The following is a 22,713-nucleotide window of genomic DNA, read 5'->3' as shown; positions in this document are numbered from 1 at the left end:
CCGTTTCGACCAAGATTCTGGAGTTTAAAAAAAATATACAATAATAAAATGGTCCATCGTCCGGGTACTTAGCCGAATGGTTAAGCGATCTGCCTTTCAAGCAGACGATCAGGGATCGTATCCCGCCCGATCACCTCCCCAACGATTTTTCGGTGGCAACTTGAACCCCCTGTTCCCTCTGGGAGCATCAGATACACGGTAATTAATTACCACACACACACACATGCCGCTCCCCCCACTACAACAACTAGCGGTGGGTGAGTGGGGAATGGACGGGAAGATGACCAACCAACCACACCGCAACGCGTGGAGGAAGGAAGGAAGACTCTTCCAACAAGACCCCCAGGAGATCATCAACATCCATCAAAACGAAGAACAATAGATCTCGGATCTATAAATAGACGCACGGCTCCGTGATGGCAAGGCCGATTGAGCCAGTTAGGGTATAGGTTAAGATAGAGGACAAAGAATAAAAAAAATGGTCCATGGATGCTAAAAACGTAGTCCTTCGTCAAGAACAAAATGTTGCCATTGAAGATGAATTCTGCTTTGCGCACAGTAATTTACACGCTCATCCGAAGCAAGTGCTTTTTGAATTATTGTTTGAATAACTTCTAATTTACCTCGATTAAGCGTGTCACCGCACTCGCGCGCGTTTGACAGCTCGCGCTCTCGCTTCTGCGACTGTCGACGACGGATTTCACTTTTCGCGCTGCCATTTTCGAAGGGTCTGCGAGTTTTGTTTTGTTCCGGGGGAAAAATTCGGGTTTGTGTTCCGCCGCGGAACTTAGGCATCTTGAGTGGCTTGTGTAGTGTAGACCCAGGTTGTAGTACGGGCGGGAAGAACGGACCACCGGAACCGGGAGCAGCAGCAGCATGGGAGTACCAGCATTTTTCCGCTGGTTATCGCGCAAATATCCCAGCGTTATCGTTGAGTGCGTGGAGCAGAAGGTAATTAAAAGTGGACATTAAAATTTTTGGAGGGGCGGTGGGACGAAATGGTGGGTTTACGCTTTAATTTTGTGGTCGATTCCAATAGGATGTTTTCCAAACAAACATAACCTCTAAAAGCTGTTTGTTTTGATCCGTTCCAGAACACCGACGACGATGGCAACGTCCTGTACGACGACATGACCAAACCGAACCCTAATAAGGTGGAGTTTGACAATCTGTATCTGGACATGAACGGGATCATTCATCCGTGTACACATCCGGAGGACAAACCGGCGCCGCGGAACGAGGACGAAATGATGGTGGCCATCTTCGAGTGCATCGACCGGCTGATGAACATTGTCCGTCCGCGGCAGGTCCTGTACATGGCGATTGACGGGGTGGCGCCGCGCGCCAAGATGAACCAGCAGCGCTCGCGACGGTTCCGGGCGTCGAAGGAGGCGGCGGAAAAGGCAACGGAAATTGCCAAGATCCGGGAGGAGTTGGCCGCGAAGGGGTGCATCTTGCCGCCGGAGAAGGAAAAGGGAGCGCACTTTGATTCGAACTGCATTACGCCCGGGACGCCGTTTATGGACCGGTTGAGCAAGTGTCTGCAGTACTACGTGCACGATCGGATGAACAACAATCCCGGGTGGAAGGGGTTGAAGGTCATCCTGTCGGACGCGAACGTGCCGGGTGAGGGCGAGCACAAGATCATGGACTACATCCGGAAGCAGCGCGCCCAGCCCGACCACGACCCGAACACGCACCACGTCCTGTGTGGCGCAGACGCCGATCTGATCATGTTGGGCCTGGCGACGCACGAGACGCACTTTACCATCATCCGGGAGGAGTTTCTGCCGAACAAGGAGCGGCCGTGCGACATCTGCCAGCAGATGGGCCACGAGATGAAGGACTGCGCGGGGTTGAAGTCGGCACGGGACTGCGAACGGTCACCGCCACCTCCGGGCAAGGAGACGCAGTTCATCTTTGTGCGGTTGAACGTGCTGAAGGAGTACCTGGCGAAGGAGCTGGACATGCCGAACCTGCCGTTTACGTACGACTTTGAGCGCGTCATTGACGATTGGGTGTTTATGTGCTTCTTCGTGGGAAATGACTTTTTGCCGCACTTGCCGAGTCTGGAGATTCGGGAGAACGCGATTGATCGGCTGGTCACGCTGTACAAAAAGTGTGTGTACAAGACGAAGGGCTATCTGACGGACTCCGGTGACGTAACGCTCGATCGCGTCGAGCTGATCATGACGGATTTGGGCTACGCCGAGGACGAAATCTTCCGCAACCGAAAGGTGACCGAAGATCGGTTCAAGGAGCGCAACAAACGTATGAAGATGCAAAAGGAACGCGAGCAGCGCCCCAAATTTGATCAGATGCACAACTCGCAGTTTGCGCCGACTCCGCTCGGCCGCGGTCAAACCCCGCAGGCCATCGTGAACCCACGCCAGGAGGCGGCCAACTTCCGCATGGGAGGCAACAACCGCAACCAGCAAGACTCCAACCAGGACAACCAGCGTCGCGGCCAGAAACGCAAGGCCGACGAGCCAATCTCGCACGCAGCCGCCGAAGAAGAACCGGAAACCCCCGACGAAGTCCGCCTCTGGGAAGACGGCTTCAAAGATCGCTACTACGAGTCCAAGTTCGACGTGCTCCCACCAACATGAAGTTCCGCCAAACCGTAGCCTGGGAGTACGTCCGCGGACTCTGCTGGGTCCTCAAGTACTACTACCAAGGTTGCGCCAGCTGGGAGTGGTACTTCCCGTACCACTACGCCCCATTCGCGTCCGATTTCCGCACCCTGCAGAACGTCAACAAGCACTTTGACCGCGGAACCCCGTTCAAACCGCTCCAGCAGCTGATGGGGGTGTTCCCCGCGGCGAGTCGGAGTCACGTGCCGCCGGCGTTTGCCGAGCTGATGGTGGACCCCAAGTCGCCGATCATCGACTTTTATCCGATCGATTTCCACATCGATTTGAACGGGAAGAAGTTTGCGTGGCAGGGCGTCGCGCTGCTGCCGTTTGTCGACGAGAAGCGGCTGTTCAAGGCGACCGATCCGAAGGTGCCGGAGCTGACGCAGGAGGAACGTGAGTAGAGTTTTTTTTTTCTTGGTTTTGTCTATTCTGAATTATCAATTTCAAATAGATCACGTTATAGAAGACTATGATTGGGGAGTCTGAGATTCTTTCTATTGCTAACACTCAACTGGAAATGTTCGGTTTCTGGCCGATCCGGAAGCCGTTTGCACTTTATCGTCACGAACCTCGGAGATCTGAAGCATTTCTTGGAAATGGAGACCCGGGAGGCACGAAAAGAACGATACACGCCAATTGCTTGAAAAAAAATCATTATTTTTTCATTCTTCTACAAATTGTGCCTCATAAACTCATAAACGGTCCAGGGGGAATTTCTTAAAATGAAACCACAAAACAGTTTTGAAACGAATCAAAGTGGTTTATTTGAGCTTGAGCATGAGAGACCACCCATGGTTGTCATTCTCCGTTGCCTATCAGCACAACCGGTCACACGCTTCAACAGAATGGAAAGATAAAACATCAAGACCATCGAAACTAGAGGTGGTGCGAATAGGTAACGTCGTTGGCCACCAACGGCGCCCGCCATGTCAGTTTGTAGATCTACTAGGGGAGATGTTGTTAGTTAGCGCAGGTTGCTCGCAAGGGTGTGGGACTCACAATCCAGATGAGAATTTACTGGTAACAAATTCCATAACTAATATAAATTAGATGTATGTTCACGAAAAAGTGGATTTTCTTCGTATTTCTGGAACTTAGCACTGATTTTTTTTGAATTTTCTGATAGTTCACATGATTTCAAACCAAACTGTATCATTACCTCAAAATTGACAAAATTATATATGGGACTGACTTGATTCGAGCGGCAGTGTAGTATCTGGGTGCTGGATAGTGGTTCGCAAAACGGCCTCAATTTTGAACTGTCAAAGTGGAACCAATTTACTGTTCGCCAAAAGTAGGGAGTATTGTTATCGATCATTAAAAATTGTTTTGTTTTTTTTTTGCAAAAATGAATTTTTTTTTTGGCTTTTGACGACCTGGAGTTGGAGTCAAGAAATCTTAAGAAAGTAGAAGGCGAGATTGTGATTTTTTCATAACTATGAATGGAAATTGTTTATGGAGTCGATGCGGTTATATCCATCCAGAAGCTGTCTTAATTGTTTGATTTCATTTGAAAACCAACTGGTTTAGTGAAAATCTTCTCTGCTTGTTGGATCAGCTTCGCTAGAATTAATGATGTTTTTTTTCGCTGGACCAGAAAAAGCTGCAGGATTCCAAAATCAGCCAGGAAATTTATCTGCGACATCGCAGAATGACACTTGCACCGCAGTTCGTTGTCATTCGTAAAAAAAAGAAAAACATCTTCTAACCGATCGAAACTTTAAAAAACACACAATTTTACAGCAAAAAAGCCAAAAGCTAGGAAAAACAAAACACATTCCAGTGATTATAAAAGAGCTCATTTACCAGTTAAAAAAAGTCATGCTTGTGCTTGAACAGCCTCCTTCTTTGTAGATGTAAACAAAGTGGGATCAACAAAGTTTTCTCAAGCTTGTCACACCTTCTTGTTCCTCTAGATTTTACGCGATTTTAACCTTTTTTGGCTTTTTTTCAATTAAACGTTTGTTTCTCCTCTAGAATGTTATTTTCCGTCAAGATAATTTCAAGCTCCAAAACAATATTGAAATGTTGAATTTTACCGCAGGACGCTGAAGTAGTAGTTTATGCAACAATTTGCAAAAAGAAGATGTTTTCTGTGAGTGCTGAAAATATCAAGTTTTGCAACGAGTTGCTTACAACTTTTTTGCCATTTGAGCAATTCTCTACCAAAACCGGAAATGGATTTAATTTGTATTTTTTGATTTGGCTTAAACTTTGTGGGGGCCTTCCCTATGACCAAATAAGCTATTTTGTGTGATTGGTTCACCCATACAAGTCTCCATACAATTTTGGAAGCTGTCCATACAAAAATGGTACGTAAATATTCGAATATCTGTAACTTTTGAATTAATTTTCTGATTAATTTGGTGTCTTCGGCAAAGTTGTAGGTATTGTTGAGGAATATTGAGAAAAAAGTAGGTACATGGACGACATTGACATTATAGCAAGAGACCTAGAGACGGTGAAAAGGGTTTACATCGCCTTAAAGACGCAAGCAAGACGGATTGGATTGGCCATGAATACGACGAAAACAAAGTACATGAAAGGGAGGGGCTCAAAGGACGTTGACCCCCCAAGACTCACCCCTTTAGCTGTGGATGGCGATGTGCTGGAGGAGGTGAGCGAATTCGTGTACTTGGGATCGCTGGTAACGGCCGACAACGACACCAGCTTAGAGATCCGGACTCGTATCCACTCCGCGAATCGCGCCTACTTTGGATTACGGAAAACCTTGACATCTGACCGAGTGCAACGCGCCACGAAGCTGACCCTGTACAAGACACTGATTAGACCGGTTGCCCTCTATGGCCATGAGACCTGGACGCTGCGGCAAGAGGACGAACGAGCCCTTGGAGTTTTCGAACGGAAGGTGCTGCGAACGATCTACGGTGGAGTACGTACAGCTCAGAACGAGTGGCGAAGGCGCATGAACCACGAACTGCACGCGCTGCTGGGAGAACCGACAATCGTTACCCTGGCGAGAATCGGGAGGCTCAGGTGGGCCGGCCATGTCGCGAGGATGGACGAAGACCATCCTGTCAGGATGCTCTTTGACCGCGCGCGACCCGATGGCGGCACAGGCCGAAGAGCAGGAGCACAGCGTGCACGATGGAGAAATCAGATCGAGGCGGACCTAAGAAAGATCTGCAACCTAGGAGACTGACGAGCTGCAGCCCAGAACCGAGCAACATGGAACAACCTTCTTGATACAGCACGGGCACCGCGTATGGTGTTCTAAGCTGATTGGTATGGTATGGTATGTATGGAAAAAAATTGCTGATTTTTTTATCAACTTTTTATGAGCATGAGCATGAGCATGAGCATGGTTGACTGCCAATGAGCTGCTACTCCGTTATTGACAGATCAGCTGAAGTTAAACAATGAATCAAAAATGATCAGTGGGAGCCAACCATCCGTTCACTGTTTAACCTCTGAAGATCCCTACTTTGTTAGTCAATACCGGCGCCCTCCCAAGAAGCCTGCAGTTCAACAAAAGGGAGGAATGTTAGTCCGATAGTTGAAGTTGCAGACTCATCAAGCACATAGTTTTTCGCTATATACTTGTTGATACCGCTTGAGACCGTTGAATCCACAGCATCTCCTTCAAGTATCACGTGATTATTTTTTTTGGGTTAGTAGGATAAGGTATTGGCTTTTCGATGCCTCCCGAGCTACGATGCTATGGGGAGGACTTTCATAACAGACCCGTCGGCGAGCCTTCCGAGCAACGATGCTATGGGAAGGTCTTTCTAATTAGCACACCAAAACACTCGCGCACAGGTATTTAACTGGGTGCTGGATAGTGGTTCGCAAAACGGCCTCAATTTGGAACTGTCAAAGTGGAACCAATTTACTGTTCGCCAAAAGTAGAAAGTATTGTCATCGATCATTAAAAGTAGTTTTTTTTTTGCCAGAATAAAAATATGTGGCTTTTGAGGACCTGGAGTTAAAGTCAAGAAATCTTGAGAAAGTTGAAGGCGAGATTTTTATAATTATGAATTGAAATTGTTTATGGAGTCGATGCGTTCCATCCAGAAGCTGTTTTAATTGTTTGATTCCGTTTGAAAACCTACTGGTTTAGAAAATCTTGAAAATCTTCTCTGTTTTTTGGATCAGCTCCGCTAGAATTAGCGATGTTTTTTCGCTGGACCAGGAAAAGCTGCATGATTCCAAAATCAGTCAGGGAATTTATCTGCGACATCGCAGAATGACACTCTCGCCGCAGTTCTTCGTCACCCGTAAAAAAAGAAAAACTCCTAATCGATTGAAACTTGAAAACATTCACAATTTTCCAACAAAAAAAGTCAAAAACAAGATAAAATAAAGCCACTGACACTAATTATAAAACAGCTCGTTTACCAGTAAGAAAAAAGTCATGCTTGAGCTTGAACAGCCTCCTACTTTGTAGATGTAAACAAAGTGGGATCATTCGAAAATCACGTTACGCATTCTCTCTATTCATCACCCAGGTATTTAAATACTGAATAAATGTAATTTTTCATCACGATTACCCAGACGACATTGATGATAAAGGAAGGACTTTTCTACAGTCATTTACAGTAATACTTAAACTTATTTTAATGCAACAATTCACACGACGTCGTGCCTCCCGATCAACGATGATGTAGGAAGGACTTGAGCAAGCCAATCAGGATGAAACACGAAATAAAATTCTTTTCTTTTCACACACAATGCCACATAATTGACCGCGCGTCACCACCCAACTAATTGAACTCGCTGATTTTTTTTATCAACTTTTTATTCACAAAAATTCAATTTCCCAAAATACGTATTTTTTGATTTTCGAGATTTTTTGATATGTTTTAGGAGACAAAAAACCGCAACTTTTGAGCCATAGAGAAACATGGTCAAAAAGTCTGCCGCCAAGTTATGATTTTTTGAAAAACTAATGATTTTTGGAAAAAATTGGAATTTCATGCTAAAACAAATTTGACGTTATTTTTTAATGCTAAATTGAATTTGCAGTCGAAAACTACTTTACAGATTTTTTGATAAAGTTTGATTTTAGCGGAATTTTTTAGGTTTTTCAATTTTTAAAAATAGTGACCATGAGTGACCATTTCTAATTTTTTTTTTGAAAAGTTCAGAAAATTTGCTATAAAATTGTCTACGAGACATTGAAGATTGGACCTCGGGTTGCTGAGATAGAACCGCTTTAAGAAAAAGAAACATGAAAATTGAAGTTTTCTAAATCTCACCAAAACAACCCACCATTTTCTAATGACGATATCTCAGCAACTAATGGTCCGATTTTCAATGTTAACACATGAAACATTTGTGAAATTTTCCGATCTTTATGAAAAAAAATATTTTATTTTTTTTAAATCAAGACTAACATTTTAAAAGGGCCAAACATTGAATATTACGCCCATTCAAAATGCTAGTCTTGATTTAAAAATTTTCAAAATATTTTTTTCGAAAAGATCGGAAAATTTCACGAAAGTTTCATGTATTAACATTGAAAATCGGACCATTAGTTGCTGAGATATCGACATTAGAAAATGTTGGGTTGTTTGGATGAGACTTAGAAAACATCAATTTTCCTGTTTTTAAACCTTTGCATTGCAATATCTCAGCAACTAAAGGTCGTATCAACAAAGTCCAAAGAAGCAAAATATAGAGAATTTTCTCAGCTTTTCAAAAATATTTTTTTCAAAGATGGGCAAACATGTGCACTAATTTAAAAAAATGAAAAACTGTGACTATTTTCAAAAAAGTCACCTAAATATAGATTTAACTTGAAACGGTGCACTTTATCAAAATTTCACTAAAGTACTTTGTGATTGCAATTTGTTTTTTCACTATTGATTAAAAAATTCATAACTCGCTCAAAGATTTTTTGCACAACCTGGAAATTTCTGAAAAGTTGGCATTTGAAAAAAAAAAAAAAAAAAAAAAGTTGGCATTTGATGTCCTCTAAAACATATCAAAAAATAAAAAAAATAAAAATAGTGTTTTTTTTTTGCAAATCAAGTTTTAGTGACAAAAAGTTAAAGAAAAAATCACCAATTTTTTTTACTGTGTATCATTTTTTTCAGTGTAGTCCATATCCATACCTACAGCTTTGCCGAAGACACCAAATCGATGAAAAAATTCCTTCAAAAGATACAGATTTTTGAATTTTCACATATCATTTTTGTATGGCCAGCTGCCAAATTTGTATGGAAAATTATATGGACAAACTAATGATGCAAAATGGCTTCTTTGGGCATACCGAAGGCACCAAAAAATTTTCAGTCGGATTAAAAAATACAAAAAAAATCGAATGACCGAAATCCTAGAGAACTGCTCAGTAGTATCACGCGATTACGCATGATTTCTCAAAATGTCTTATGCAATAATTAATTAAAACATTTAGCATTAGTACGGTGCTAGAAACAGTTTTTTGGCATTTAGTTTGTCTTTATGATTATGTAATTTATCATGGATACTAAAATTGCCGAAAATTTTATAGACATGGTATTTTTAAAATAAATTCATACGACCATTTCAAAAAATGCCCATCAGTCAGCTGGCTTTGTTTACGTTTTAAACCACGTGGCGCGAAGATTTTGACATAAGCGATCTCGCTTGCGCAGGTTTTCACCTTGGACGGGACGGCTGGATAGAGTTTTCTTTTTGAGTGTTTACGTTTGTATTCTTCTTCTGTTTCTTGCAAGAAAATTCGTGTTCGAGTACAAATTTCAAGCAATCTGTGATTCAGATAGCTTGACAATTCAAATTTTCTTGTTGATGTTTTTCAACTCAGTGCTCAAGCATGCGGATGACTTTTTCTTTGGTTGAAATGTTGTTTAGTTTTTCCACGCAGATTTTTTTGAATTTGGCTGTTAAAATGTGCGGTTGGACGTGGCTGGAGAATCCTGAATGTATGTTCCATCGTTTTACTGTGGATCCGTTCATAAGGAGCTGCCGGATACAAATCACTAGAAATGGATGGCAAATCAAAGATGACTCGAGGTCACGCTCGAGGTAATGATACGATACGATCACTTACTTCAATCTAAAAAAAATCCTAAAAAGCCTGCAAGTAATTAAATGGGGGGGGAACTACTCCTGTCGTTGATCCGTTACGCAACGAAAGAAAATAAATCTTTCCCAGTTCCCCAAAGAGGAGCACACTTGAAGAGTATCGGGGCAGGCATTTACAAAGCGAATTCAGCGGCAATTTTTTCTCAACTAATGTTGTTTGTGAAAGTTAACATTCCATAGGTCGCACGCCCTAAGGTGTCAGAATCGAAAGAAATGGCTGGCAAAAAATTCAAATTTGTACAAATTCATTCACTTCAAAAAGTAAAAAGTTTGATATTCAATTTTTGGCAACGTGTTGAAATGAAAATGTGCGAAAAAAATCAAATAGACTAAACTGTGGCCATTTTTTTCGTTTTCTTTTTAAATCCAGTTCTACGATGTTGTTCCGTCACGCCACATTGTAATTTCACGGGAAGCATAGGTTTAATATTGTTCAATCTAGATGACATTGCTATGTAACGCGCAAAAAAAAACAATAGTTTTAAATGGGCAAAAGAATCGTCAGTTTATGAAATGTATTGTTTTTTTTTAAATGAAAATGCAGATAGTTCAACATTCGGTGTACGATAGAAATAAATTCCTTTCAATTGAAAATATTTTAATCAATCTATTAATGAAATTTACAATTATTTGTGAAATTGAATTAAAATTGTTATATTTTTCAACTCAAATTACAATACTTCTCATTTTCTCCTCATAAGAAAGGACACACTGAAAACCCAACCATGGTAGTTGCTACCATATTGTAGGGTTAAATTGAGAACACGCACCGACGTATTTTTGCTAAAAACATTCCGTGCTTGAACTAACTGATTAACGCAGTCAGTTTTACTATGTCGAGATCGGTATGGTAATTTCAACCCTCCAATATGGAAAGAATGATAATGAATTCGTAATTGCTACCATGCAATTTTGTGGAAGCATGGTACATTCTACCATTTTTGCGTTTACTTTCACCGAAAAGCAACAGTTATTTTAATAAGCAGCATTTTTAGCAAATGTTCTTAAAATTACCATGGTCGGGCTTTCAGTGCAGGTTTAGGTTGACAGAAGCGGCCATGTTGAAAGTGGTTTAGTTTGACAATAGGTTTTTTTTCTCTTTGTTTATCCCATCCCAGGTTTTCACCAAGAAAAAAAAAGAAGAAGTAAAAGAAAACCTGCTTCACTTTTTGAAATCCCGTGTCATGTCCGTTCGTCCGTGATCATAGTTTATCCAGCGTAAAATGTTGTCTTGCCATTTTTTAAATGAAATAAGAAAAAGTGATCATAAGTGATTATAGGCCCCCAAAACCAAAGCTAAAAACACGATTCGCCATCTACATTCGAGTAGGAGAACTTTGGTCTAAGGTTACGTTTACATTTTTGCGCGATAAGTGCAAAGGAGAGTGAAAACTATTTTATGATTTTTTTTATGAAAACTGATATTTTGGATTAACATAAAGTCAACAGGAGGAAAGAAATAAAAAGTATTCCGATTGACGTTTTGAATTTTTTGCTAAGTTGCCATTTTCATTGAAAATTCTGAGATCCGGATTGAAAACGCGAGAGTGAGGTTAGATTGCTTATTTTGAAAATCACTCCAATTTAAATTTTTGAGACAGAGTTTTGGTTTTATGGTAAAAGCGACTTAAAAAAACATTAGTCCACTTGAATAACATACTTTCTCAACTAATTAATTTGATTTTGGTTGATTGTAAAATTTCCTAATTTGAATCAAATAATGAACAGGTTAAATCGGTCATCACAGAAATATTTTTGTTTGTTTCAATTAACCTCTTTATTTCTTACCTTAAAATGGTATAATGTTTTACAAATTTCGTTTTGACGATAAAATAAATCAATTTCAAATTTCAAACCGATTTGCTCTCTTTAGGATATAATGTAAACATCACCCCAAGTTTCAGCGCCCTCTACTGGTGGGTAATTTTGACGTTTGATCGCCTATTGTAGGTACGTAAAAATTGACAAATATGGCAAGACAACATTTTACGATGGATCAACTAGTCTATAATAGTCTCCATGGAAAGAGTTGTCAAGTAGGACCTTATCTGTCAAGAAGGGCCGCGAAGTAAATTTTTCAAAATAGAATTAAAAATCAATTTAAAATTCTTTGCGGTCGTACAAAGGGTCATTGTGCTCAGAAAAATAAGCTTCTCTTCCCTCTCCAATTCCAGGATTACGCAACGAGAACGGCCTGGCCCGGCTGTACCTGTGTTCCGGCTCCGAGGCGTACCGCACGGCCCGCGCCCTCTACGCCAACGAGGTGGACTACGAGCGCGAGGTGCCAGTGCTGGCCGGGTGCATGCGCGGTCTCATCATTCCGACCCTGGAAAACATCCAACAGGACGGTGTCCTCCCGTCGCCGATTCCGGGCCTCCACCCGGTGTGTGAAAACAAGGTGCTCACGCTCAAGTTCCTGGACCCGCAGTACGACGACGACTTTATCTTCCCGGCCCGGAAGCTGGACGGTGCGAAGGATCAACCGCGGGTGCTCGGCGCCAACGAGGGTCCCGTGGTTGGGTTCGGTCCGCGGACGGATCGTGGCCGGTTAGGGCAGTCCGGTCATCGCATGATGAACCATTACACCGGAGGAAGGGGCAGAGGAGGCGGTGGCGGTGGTGGAGGAGGAGGAGGAGGAGGAGGAGGAGGTTACAACAATTACTCGAGGGGTGAGTTCATCTTTTTGCCTTATTATTTCTCGACGAGTCGGCGTTGATTTTATCTGTCAAGTGGGGAAATGTGCTGCCAGGCAAAGTCAACTCAGTCAACCCAGTTGGGCCGGCACAGCAGGGACATGCTCTCAAGTGCCTATTCCGAAAAACTGAACCGAACTCGGGCAGGGTTGGTGGTTTCGTTGAGGGTGGGTTGGAGTCGCGAAATGGAAGAGGAAGAGATGACAGGGTGACGGCTTGTATGGTAAATTTTAAATAATTTATAAATTGTTAAGGAACCATTCCTGAACCACTCTGTTAGACATTCCGTAACATATTTATGAAAATATTAAATGTTAGTGCTGTCCGCTGCTCTCACATATCGCATGCAAGTTTTGGTTGTATACAAGAGCGACGAACCGCCCTAATTCTCCATACAAATTTTGGAGAAAAATCATCCGGTTTTTGAAAATGTTGACGTTTGGACCACTTTTGGAAAAAAACAGTTTTAGTAAATGATTTTTGTATTTTTTTAGGAGAGACATACCATTCTACATTTTTTTTGAGTCTTTTTGCTATTTCCTCAAAAATTGTGAATGAAAAATATCATGACATCACCTTTAAAATTTACACCTTAAATTTTACAAGTTTGTCTTTGACCACTTTTTGGTACGAAGATGCAACGGCTTCGAGATACAGTAGTTTTTAAATTGAAAATATTCAAATAACTTACGCCCTTCTCAAATGTAATTTTTGTGTACAATTGGCTCCATATACACAAAAATGGCTTATATAGGCCTAGGCTAGCATGTCTAAAAAGTTTCATTGAAATCGGAGAGGGTCGGGTACAAAAGTCTCAGAAAAAATCCTGATTTGAGCTCGAATTGCTCTTACTTATATTTTTTTATTTGGCTTAACCTTTGTGAAGGCCTTCCCTAATGACCAAAGAAATAATTTTGTGTCATTGGTTCACCCATAAAAGTCTTCATTGACAGCTGTTCATACAAAAATATGGTACGTAAGTATTCGAAAATCTGTAACTTTTCAAGGCATTGTTTTTATTGATGTGGTGTCTTCGGCAAAGTTGCAGGTATTGATGAGGACTGTTCAGAACGGAAAAAAATTATGATCTTTTTTTACACATTTTGATTTAACAAAACAGAATTCGCATACATAACCTCAAAGGGCAAATATTTCAATCGACATTCTTCGCTCTGTTCTGCTACTCAACACTAGGTGTCGCATGTCGTTTAGCTTATGAATAGAGAATTTTCAGCAAAGCTAAAAGACACATGTCGCCACCTATGAACAAATAGCGTAAACCTATGATTTAAAAAAAATGTGTTTTTTTCCTCCATAATCAACATTTTTACAAAACTTATGCCGGATTCGGATGACAAAAATTATTTCCAACAATTTGGTGTACAATTTTCCAAAATTTGTTAGATTTTTCTATGAGAAAACTGTAAATTTAGAAATAGATAGTAATTTGGACTATTTGGCAAGAAAGTCTGTCAAAAATCAATGAAAATTTGTTGAATATACGTAAACACATCTGTTATCATTTATATAACTGTTTATTTCTTTGATATTTACGGAGAAACTCATTTTTTCGTGTTCCAAAACATGTTTTTTAAAGAAAAAGTTCACAAATTTTTGCGCGCCCAAAAAATGATGTTCATTATTTTAAAGCAAAAAATTTTTCTCGTCTTTTGCAACTAGTTTCATTAAGATTGATGCAGGGAATCATGAGAAATAAGCGATTTTGTTCTTCAATCCAGCAGAAAGGAATACGATTTTTGGCAAGTAACCCCATTTTGGCGCCACCTACATTTGAAACACAGTCGCGCTGCAAAACCTCAATCGAGGTTCGAAAACGATAACGATAGTTCTATCTTTATCGTCGGGACGATAACGATAATCTACCGTTATTTTCGTTATTCCGATAATTCTGTCGGCGATAATTTTATCGACGATAACGGACGATAACTTATGTTTGATATATTTCTAAAATTGACTAAAATCAACCAAATTATGTTGAATTTTAAAGTTTTCTCTTAGTAAATATTTTTTTGATAATATGGTAAAATGAGAACGAAAAAATGAGTTTCCCCGTATATATCAATGAAATAAACAGTTGTATAGTTGAAAACAGATGTGTTAACGTATATTTAACAATTTTTATTGATTTTTGACAGACTTTCTTGCCAAATAGTCCAAATTACTATCTTTTTTTAAATTAACAGTTTTCTCATAGAAAAATCAAACAAATATTGGAAAGTTGTACACCAAATTGTTGGAAATAATTTTTCTCATCCGAATCCGGCATAAGTTTCATAAAAATGTTGATTATGAAGGAAAAAGCACATTTTTTTAAAAAAAATCATAGGTTTACGCTATTTGTTCATAGGTGCATAGGTGCAAATTCTCTATATGGGAAGCAAACGATTCGAAATTGTGCATGTATTTCAACTGTTTAAGAGTTTTTTGAATAACATATTCAAATTTTCACAAAATACCGTATTTTCTCGAAAATACTCAAAATTCGCAATATCGGTATCGAAAGATTCCAAATTTTGCATGTATTTTAACTGTTTCTGACATTTTTGAATGAAATACTAAAATTAAAAAAAAAACTCCGTATTTTCTCGAAAATACTCATTTTTTATAATTCGCAATATATGTATCAAACGATTCGAAATTTTCATCTGTTTCTGACATTTTTTAATGAAATACTAAATTTTTTACAAAATACCGTATTTTCTCGTAAATACTCAAACTTTTATGATTCACAATATGATTATCAAGCGGGTTTTTAATGAAATAGCAGGTAAAATTTCGCTTCGTTTCATACCCATTGCAAATCATGAAAATTTGATTACTTTCAAAAAATTACAGGATTTTGTGAAAATTTGAGTATTTAATTCAAAAAAATCTAAAACAGCGAAAATGCCTTCAAATATTGCGATTAATAAAACTTTGAGTATTTTCAAGAAAATATGGTATTTTGTGAAAATTTGAGTACCGTCAGTGGGGGTGACATTGGGTCTGGGGGGTGAGATTGGGTCAAAGTGATTTTGTACGGATTTTATCTTTTCTCAGGTTTTTCTCTATGAAACTGAATTCTGTTAAAAGGGTTGTGTAGGGGACATCTTAAGATGACTTCGCTGAAAAAATCTCGTCCCTAGAACAAATCCTGTTATTTTGGCAGCTGTCTTAAGTTAAGGTACGTTTTTGGCCAAAATTGACCTCTCAAAAAATCATTTTTCTAATATTTTTGTTAGAATTGCTCGTAAACTACCCAAATGTTTGAAAATCTCCACTTCAAACATTGTAGCATGTCAATAGGATTCCCTCAAACTAGAAACACTGTTGGATTACCGTAAACCGGGGTGACTTTGATAGGATTTCAATTTGTTTTTAGAATATTTTCCAACAGGTAAGGTTTTTCTCAAGATTATTATTTTTAAAACATGTACTGGGGTAGGCCACACAAAGTCCATGCACTATTTTGGAAAAAAAGTTTTTTCAATAGTGTTTAGAAAAATAGTTACGTTAAAAATTCTTGGTTTTAATTCCGGGGTGACTTTGATAGTCATAGTTTTTCTTGTTAAAATCATATTTAAGATGTTCAAACTTTATTTGTACTTTAAATGTACCATCACTAAAGTAGCTGATATAGTTTGTAAGAAAAAAATCAATGTTTATATTAAGTTAACTAAGTTTATAAGCTTTTTAACAAAATACATATAAATTTTAGGTAAAATTGTTAAAAAGTCGGAATTTTGCCTGAAATTTGTTAAAAATAGTTTTGTTTATAAAATTATCGATTTATATTGCATTTTAAACTGAATTCGAAGCACGAATCACAAGTTTTCACATTTTACATGAAATTTGTTCAACTGAATTTGCCTATAAATTTGGAGATTTTTTTAGGTGTGTTTCAAAAACACATATTATTTATTATTCACAAACTTATTTAACTTTCTCCTAGTGGAAAATTGTCCAAAGAATCCGAAAATGCATTCCGTTCCGATTAAAAATCATGTTCATTGAGAAAATCATGACACTTTGAGAAGTTTAAAACAATGACTTTTATACACATTTTCTTAACTATAGTTAATTTATGAAAAGTTCTTCATGAGGTACTTTGAACACTTCTCTACCACGGTCAGTATGTTTCTGAACCATTCCTTACGTATTTTAATTGTACACTTCATTTTGCAGAAAAATCGCAAACCTATCAAAGTCACCCCGGCTATCAAAGTCACCCCGTTTTACGGTACTTGTTTTTACCATATCGTTGAATTTGAGCATCATTTTAGTTTCATTTGACCCAATGTCACCCTCTCTAAGGGGTGAGATTGGGTCAATTTTCAAATTATTGGCATTTAAGGTAGTGTTCATCAAAATCCACCATATTTTGGGAAAATGTTAGTAAACTATCTAAGAACAAATCTACGTTGAAAGATTTTCGATGTTATTTAAATTGTTTTTGTTACTAAGCAATTACGAGAGGTGTATCGTTTTTTGACCCATAGTCACCCCTACTGACGGTATTTCATTAAAAAAAACTCTAAAACAATGAAAATGTATGCAAAACTTCAGATCGTTTGATACCCATATTGCGAATTATAAAAATTTTAGTACTTAAAAAACGGTATTTTGTGAAAATTTTAGTATTTATGCAATGAAACACACTACATTATCAAAAAATATATTTGCAAGCGAATGCATTGAAAATTTAACATGATATTGAATTATCGAAATAACGATAACGATAGATTAACGTTATCGTTCCGACGATAATGATAACGATTATCGTTATCGTTAGACGATAATATTATCGACGATAATTCTATCGATTAACAACCTTGCTTGAAAGGATATATTTTGAAAACGGTGCACATAATCAACAAAATTGTAAAGTACCTTTCGATTGTAAATTCAATTTTACATAAAATATAGTGCAAAAAAATTTAAGTAGAAGATTTCATTTTTTTTTACAAAACTCGCTGTTTAAAAAAAGTCATATTTCGTCGGCAAAATTTTGGTCCATACTTCTGAATGGCTTTGTCCCCTAAAACATATAAAAATCAAAAATTAAAATTTCTGTTTTCAGGAATTTATATTTTTTGAAAAAGAAGTGAATTAATAAGCACATTTTTTTTTATAACATTTCAAATCAATCAAAAAATTCGTTGAAAAGTTAAATTAAGCTGCCAAAAATTGTATGGAGATTTGAATGTTGAAAGTTTGAGTCAAGTAAAATATAAACGAAATCTGTCGGTTTTGCAGAGAATTGCATATTTTGGAAAGTTAAGGAGCTATTACACTATGGCAAACAAACAAACAAATTCGCTTATTTTGACAGTTTGTCTGCGTTGTTTGTTCGCCAACATTAGATCGCAGAAACGAAAAGTGCGAGTTTGTTTGTTTGTTTGCCATAGTGTAATAGCTCCTTTATAGTGTGACATTAGTTTGCTTTGGGTGCAGAGTTCAATTGATGGCATGATATTTGAAGAAGTTGCCCATCGTTGTATCAAACATTTGCAAATTTCCAACTTTTAATCGCCAGCCTGCATTCCGCCGCGAGTTAGAAGGGAGACGCTTTTGCGTGTCACACTCACGACGGTCGTGACAATTTGCGTTTTGACGGCAAAATTTTTGGCTTCTGCGTCGTCGTCGCCATTGAATCGTCGGTGGGAAGAGAGGGGTTGAATCCCAAGCACTAGAGCACGTTTCACGATGTGCGAGCTATGGTTAATTATGTGATCCGTGAGGGGTTTGTGCCAAAGAAGATGAGTACGTTGAGTTGAGATGGTTTTTCGGGCGTGCGTTTGCAAATTGCGATGGGGTTGTTGTGGCCGTCGTCGCCGCCGCCATTGGGTTTGGTTTCGGTTTTGGGGGATTTGTTGCGGTGCGGTGAGCTTTTCTCTGTGCGAAACAAAGCAGGGAAATAATGAGGCAAAGTTGTGGAAATTTTGCTGAGGCGGAGAATGCACTTTTCGTTAATTTTGAAAGTACTGTGCAACGATGTTAAATTTTGCAATTTTGTTCAAGTTTGAAAAAGTCGTTTCCCCTTTTTCATGTATTACATTCGCGGCCAAACAATGCACCACATTGAGTTCAATCGCTTCGACACCTTTTACAATTATCCACCAATCGTTTAGTGATAGAGAGGTAACATATCGCCAATAGGCTTAAGCGCCATTAATCCGGAGCAGAGAGGAAAGCGGGAGACAGAGAGAAAGAGGGATAGAGCAGACCCAAGTGGGCATTAAACCGGCTCAAATGCAACACCACATTGAAGTCATTGTTCGAAAATGCAGAGGCGATTTTAGAGCCCCGCGCGCGGTTTCAAGTGGCTTTTGGAAGGCTTGTCAATAAGAAGGGGGGGTGGGGAAATATGCAGATAATAATTATGGAGCTCCAATTCCTCTGCGCCAGTTGGTGTTCAGAAGAATTGAGAAAAAGGAAAAAAAGCCGGTGGATTATTCTGTGTTTGGATTAGGTACCAGCTGTCAATGTTAGGATTGACTTAAAAAAATATTAAATTTTGTGTAATCAGCTTTTTTTCGTAAAATTGCGATAACTCGTGCTGTTTATAAGCAAACCCCTTATGTTCATATATCATTTTTTTTGTAATTGTCTGATCTACAACTTTGTAGAGCATTATTACACTCTAAAAAAGAACCCTGCAAAGTTAGAAAGAACATTAAATTTTAAAATGAAAAATTTTGTTCTAGATGAAAAAATTACCCTTCTGGGTCAATGTAGATTCGAAAAGTACATTAAATTTCCCATAAAATGACATGTTCCAAATTTATTATAGTCGAGTAACGAAAAATGGGAGAGTTTTAAAACTTTTTTAGTGTTTTTTTCGATGAAAAATACGTTTTTCCGGAATTCTGAGTACGCCATCAAATCGGGCGTCTAATTTAACATAAAAGTCACTTTGACACCAAATTTCTCTCTCATCACCGTCTCAGGCTGCATATTATTGAAAAACACCTCTTTTTCGCATGCAAAAATCGAAGGGGTCGTACCGCCCCTCCGTCACGAAATATCAAAACAAAAAAAAACGGACCTCGGAATCGTGATCAGGGACAAAAGTTACACCCCTTAGGACAAAGTTTCACGCAAATCGAAGAGGGGTCGGGGCAACTTTTCCCGATTTCGTGTGAGTTGGCGGAGAATTACCCATGTATAATCAAATTTGCAATCGAAATGTACTTTACAGATTGTTTGACAAGGTGCACCATTTCAAAGTTTAAGTTTACCTCAAAAATACCCATTCTTCGTTTTTTCCAAACAAATTTTTTCTGTAAAGTTCAGAAATTTCCAATAAATGTGATTTGGAAATTTTATGATCTTTTCGAAAAAAAAAATATTTTGAAAATTTTGGAATCAATACTAACATTTTCATAACTGAGCTATTCTCTACGGAATCGGTATTTTTGAATTTTAATTTTTGTATTTTTAATCCGACTGAAACTTTTTGGTGCCTTCGGTATAAGGCTTTCTAGTCAGAAATTTACCAACACATTCAAAGTATGTTTACATGGCTGCTGCGTGTTTGTTTGCATCAGAAAAACATAACCAAGAAATGTGATGCGGTCCAAAATTGCGATAACTTGTGTTGTACAAGGTTGAAAAGTAAAACGCAACAAGTAAAATTCGTTTTTTTAGTTACCCTGAGATTCGGAGAACAGGAAAGGAAAAAACCCGGAAATTGGCAAAGATTCCGAAAATTAAACACAAAAACAAACAAACACGAAACTGACAGCTGCTCCCATCAGCTTGTTTGCATCAGTACACGTTGCCGAAAGAATACCCATTTTGCTATCTCGCCATACTTTTGACAGCGGGCCTAGAAAGCCTTATGCCAAAAGAAACCATTTTGCATCATAAGTTAGTCCATATAATTTTCTATACAAATTTGGCAGCTGTCCATACAAAAACGATGTAAGAAAATTCAAAAATCTGTATCTTTTGAAGGATTTTTTTTGATCATTTTGGTGTCTTCGGCAAAGTTGTAGGTATGGATATGGACTACACTGAAAAAAATGATACAAGGTAAAAAAAATTTTGGTGACCCTTAGTTGCTGAGATATTGTCATGCAAGTGTTTAAAACATTAAAATTGATGGTTTGCAAGTCTCACCCAAACAACCCACCATTTTCTAACGTCGATATCTCAGCAGCTAATGGTCCGATTTACAATGTTAAAATATGAAACATCAGATCTTTTCGAAAACAATATTTTCAAAAAAATTATATCAAGACTAACATTTCAAAAGGGCCGAATATTCAATATTACGCCCTTATAAAATGTTAGTCTTGGTTTAAAATTTTTGCAAATATTTTTTTCGAAAAGATCGGAAAATTTCACGAATGTTTCATATTTTAACATTGTAAATCGGACCATTAGTTGCTGAGATATCGACATTAGAAAATGGTGGGTTGTTTGAGTGACTATTAGAAAACATCAATTTTACTGTTTTTAAAAACTTGCATGGCAATATCTCAGCAACTAAGGGTCGTATCATCAAAGTTCAAAAAAGCAAAACATAAAGAATTTTCTCAGCTTTTCAAAAATATTTTTTTCCAAAAGTGGGCAAACATGTGCACTAATTTAAAAAAAAATGAAAAACTTCGACTATTTTCTAAAAAGTTACCTAAAAATGGCCTTAACTTGAAAACGGTGCACTTTATCAAAATTTCACTAAAGTACTTTTTAATTGCAAATTTGGTTTTACATCGAAAAATGAAGTTGAAAAATTTTGCGACCAATATTTCGATTTTTTTATAAAATCAGTATTGATTAAAAAATTCATAACTCGGTAAAAATTTTCTCCATTCTGGAAATTTCTGAAAAGTTGGCATTTAATGTCCTCTAAAACATATAAAAATAGTGTTTTTGTGCAAATCAAGTTTTAGTGACAAAAAATAAAATAAAAATCACCAAATTTTTTTTACCGTGTATCATTTTTCTCAGTATAGTCCATATCCATACCTACAACTTTGCCGAAGACACCAAATCGATCAAAAAATTCCTTCAAAAGATAAGATTTTTGAATTTTCATACATCGTTTTTGCATGGACAGCTGCCAAATTCGTATGGAAAATTATATGGACAAACTAATAATGCAAAATGGCTTCTTTGGGCATACAGAAGGCACAAAAAAAAGTTCAGTCGGATTAAAAAAAAAAAAAACGAATGACCGAAATCTGAGAGAACTGCTCAACATTGAAATCAATGATTTAAAATTAAACTAAAAGCTACTTTTTGCCCATTTTTTATCACTAACTTTTTGGAAAATTGTTTAAATTATCCGAAAGTCATAAAATTAATTATTTTTTTTAATTTTGATAATTTTTTTTTGTAAGAAATATTCAAGCAGATGCAGTTTTTTTTTAGTTCATGTCAAAAAAGTGTCACAAAATTAGGGGACTAAAAACTCTAAAATTTTTAAGAAATCTGAAATGTAACTAACTAAAACATGGAAAGTAAAGATTTTAGTGAGAAGATAAAAACTTCATTTTATTCAATTGGGTCCTAAAATTAAGCTTAAATTTGTGACATTATTGTTCACAACGATAAAGCTTATTTTTCTGAGTACAATGACCCTTTGAACGACCGCAAAGGATTGAAAACCGATTTTAATTCAGTTTTTAGGTCCTAATTGACAGCTTGTTCCAAGGGGATAGTTGATCCATCGAAAAAAATGTTGTCTTGTCAAAAATTTTGTATGCATTAAAATGAAAAAGAGTGATCAGAAATGGTTTTTAATCGTGCTTTTTACCATTGTTTATGTACAAATTTAGTGCCCAATTGAAGTATGACGTCTTGAGAAAATATATCCACTCATCATAAGCCTGTGTTGTTGCTTATGAATGGTCTTTTTTATCTGATGTATGCTGGAATGTCTTGTGATTAGGTTACATCTCAACCACTTTTCTTGTCAGTTTAAATAATTGAAGTACATTCGAAAACACTCGGAAATGCTTTTCAAAAACTTTAAGTGGCCAGCCCAACTGTGTTATGTTAACCGCAGAGAGGATTCTGAGAACGGATCACAATTCACAGCATCTACAGATGAGTCGATAAGTGAGGTTATGTTAGGGTTAATGGGATCCAAATTTGCTGGAAAAGGGTTATTTAAATAGGTTCGAATCCAACCCACCAGGGATTATTATTAGAAAGTATTTACAAAACGACGGTTTCATTCATAGACAAAGTACAATAATGGGAAGATAATGCGATTTTTTTTTCCTCTTTGTGTATTAGCTATCCCTCTTTCATAGAACGATGAGGGATTTTCACCTACGCACCGTTTTTTTCACGCAAACACCAAACACAAGCCCCCGGCG

The 22,713-nt window shown here is 37.9% G+C and overlaps 1 protein-coding gene across 1 annotated transcript in view; it reads left to right on the top strand.

The window, feature by feature from the left end:
• Positions 1–643: 643 nt before the first annotated feature.
• The window catches only part of LOC6047830 (5'-3' exoribonuclease 2 homolog), a 38,781-nt gene continuing 16,711 nt past the window's right edge, over positions 644–22,713 (top strand). Inside the window, 4 exon segments of the mRNA XM_038260886.1 lie at positions 644–951; positions 1,095–2,592; positions 2,595–3,029; positions 11,861–12,355. Of these exon segments, the coding sequence (XP_038116814.1) occupies positions 877–951; positions 1,095–2,592; positions 2,595–3,029; positions 11,861–12,355 (2,503 nt within the window). The 5' untranslated portion in view covers positions 644–876.

Source organism: Culex quinquefasciatus, chromosome 1 (genome assembly GCF_015732765.1).
Source record: "Culex quinquefasciatus strain JHB chromosome 1, VPISU_Cqui_1.0_pri_paternal, whole genome shotgun sequence".
Lineage (NCBI taxonomy): Eukaryota > Metazoa > Arthropoda > Insecta > Diptera > Culicidae > Culex > Culex quinquefasciatus.
The sequence above is the reverse complement of the archived record's forward strand: the minus strand, read 5'-3'. Positions and strand labels throughout refer to the sequence as shown.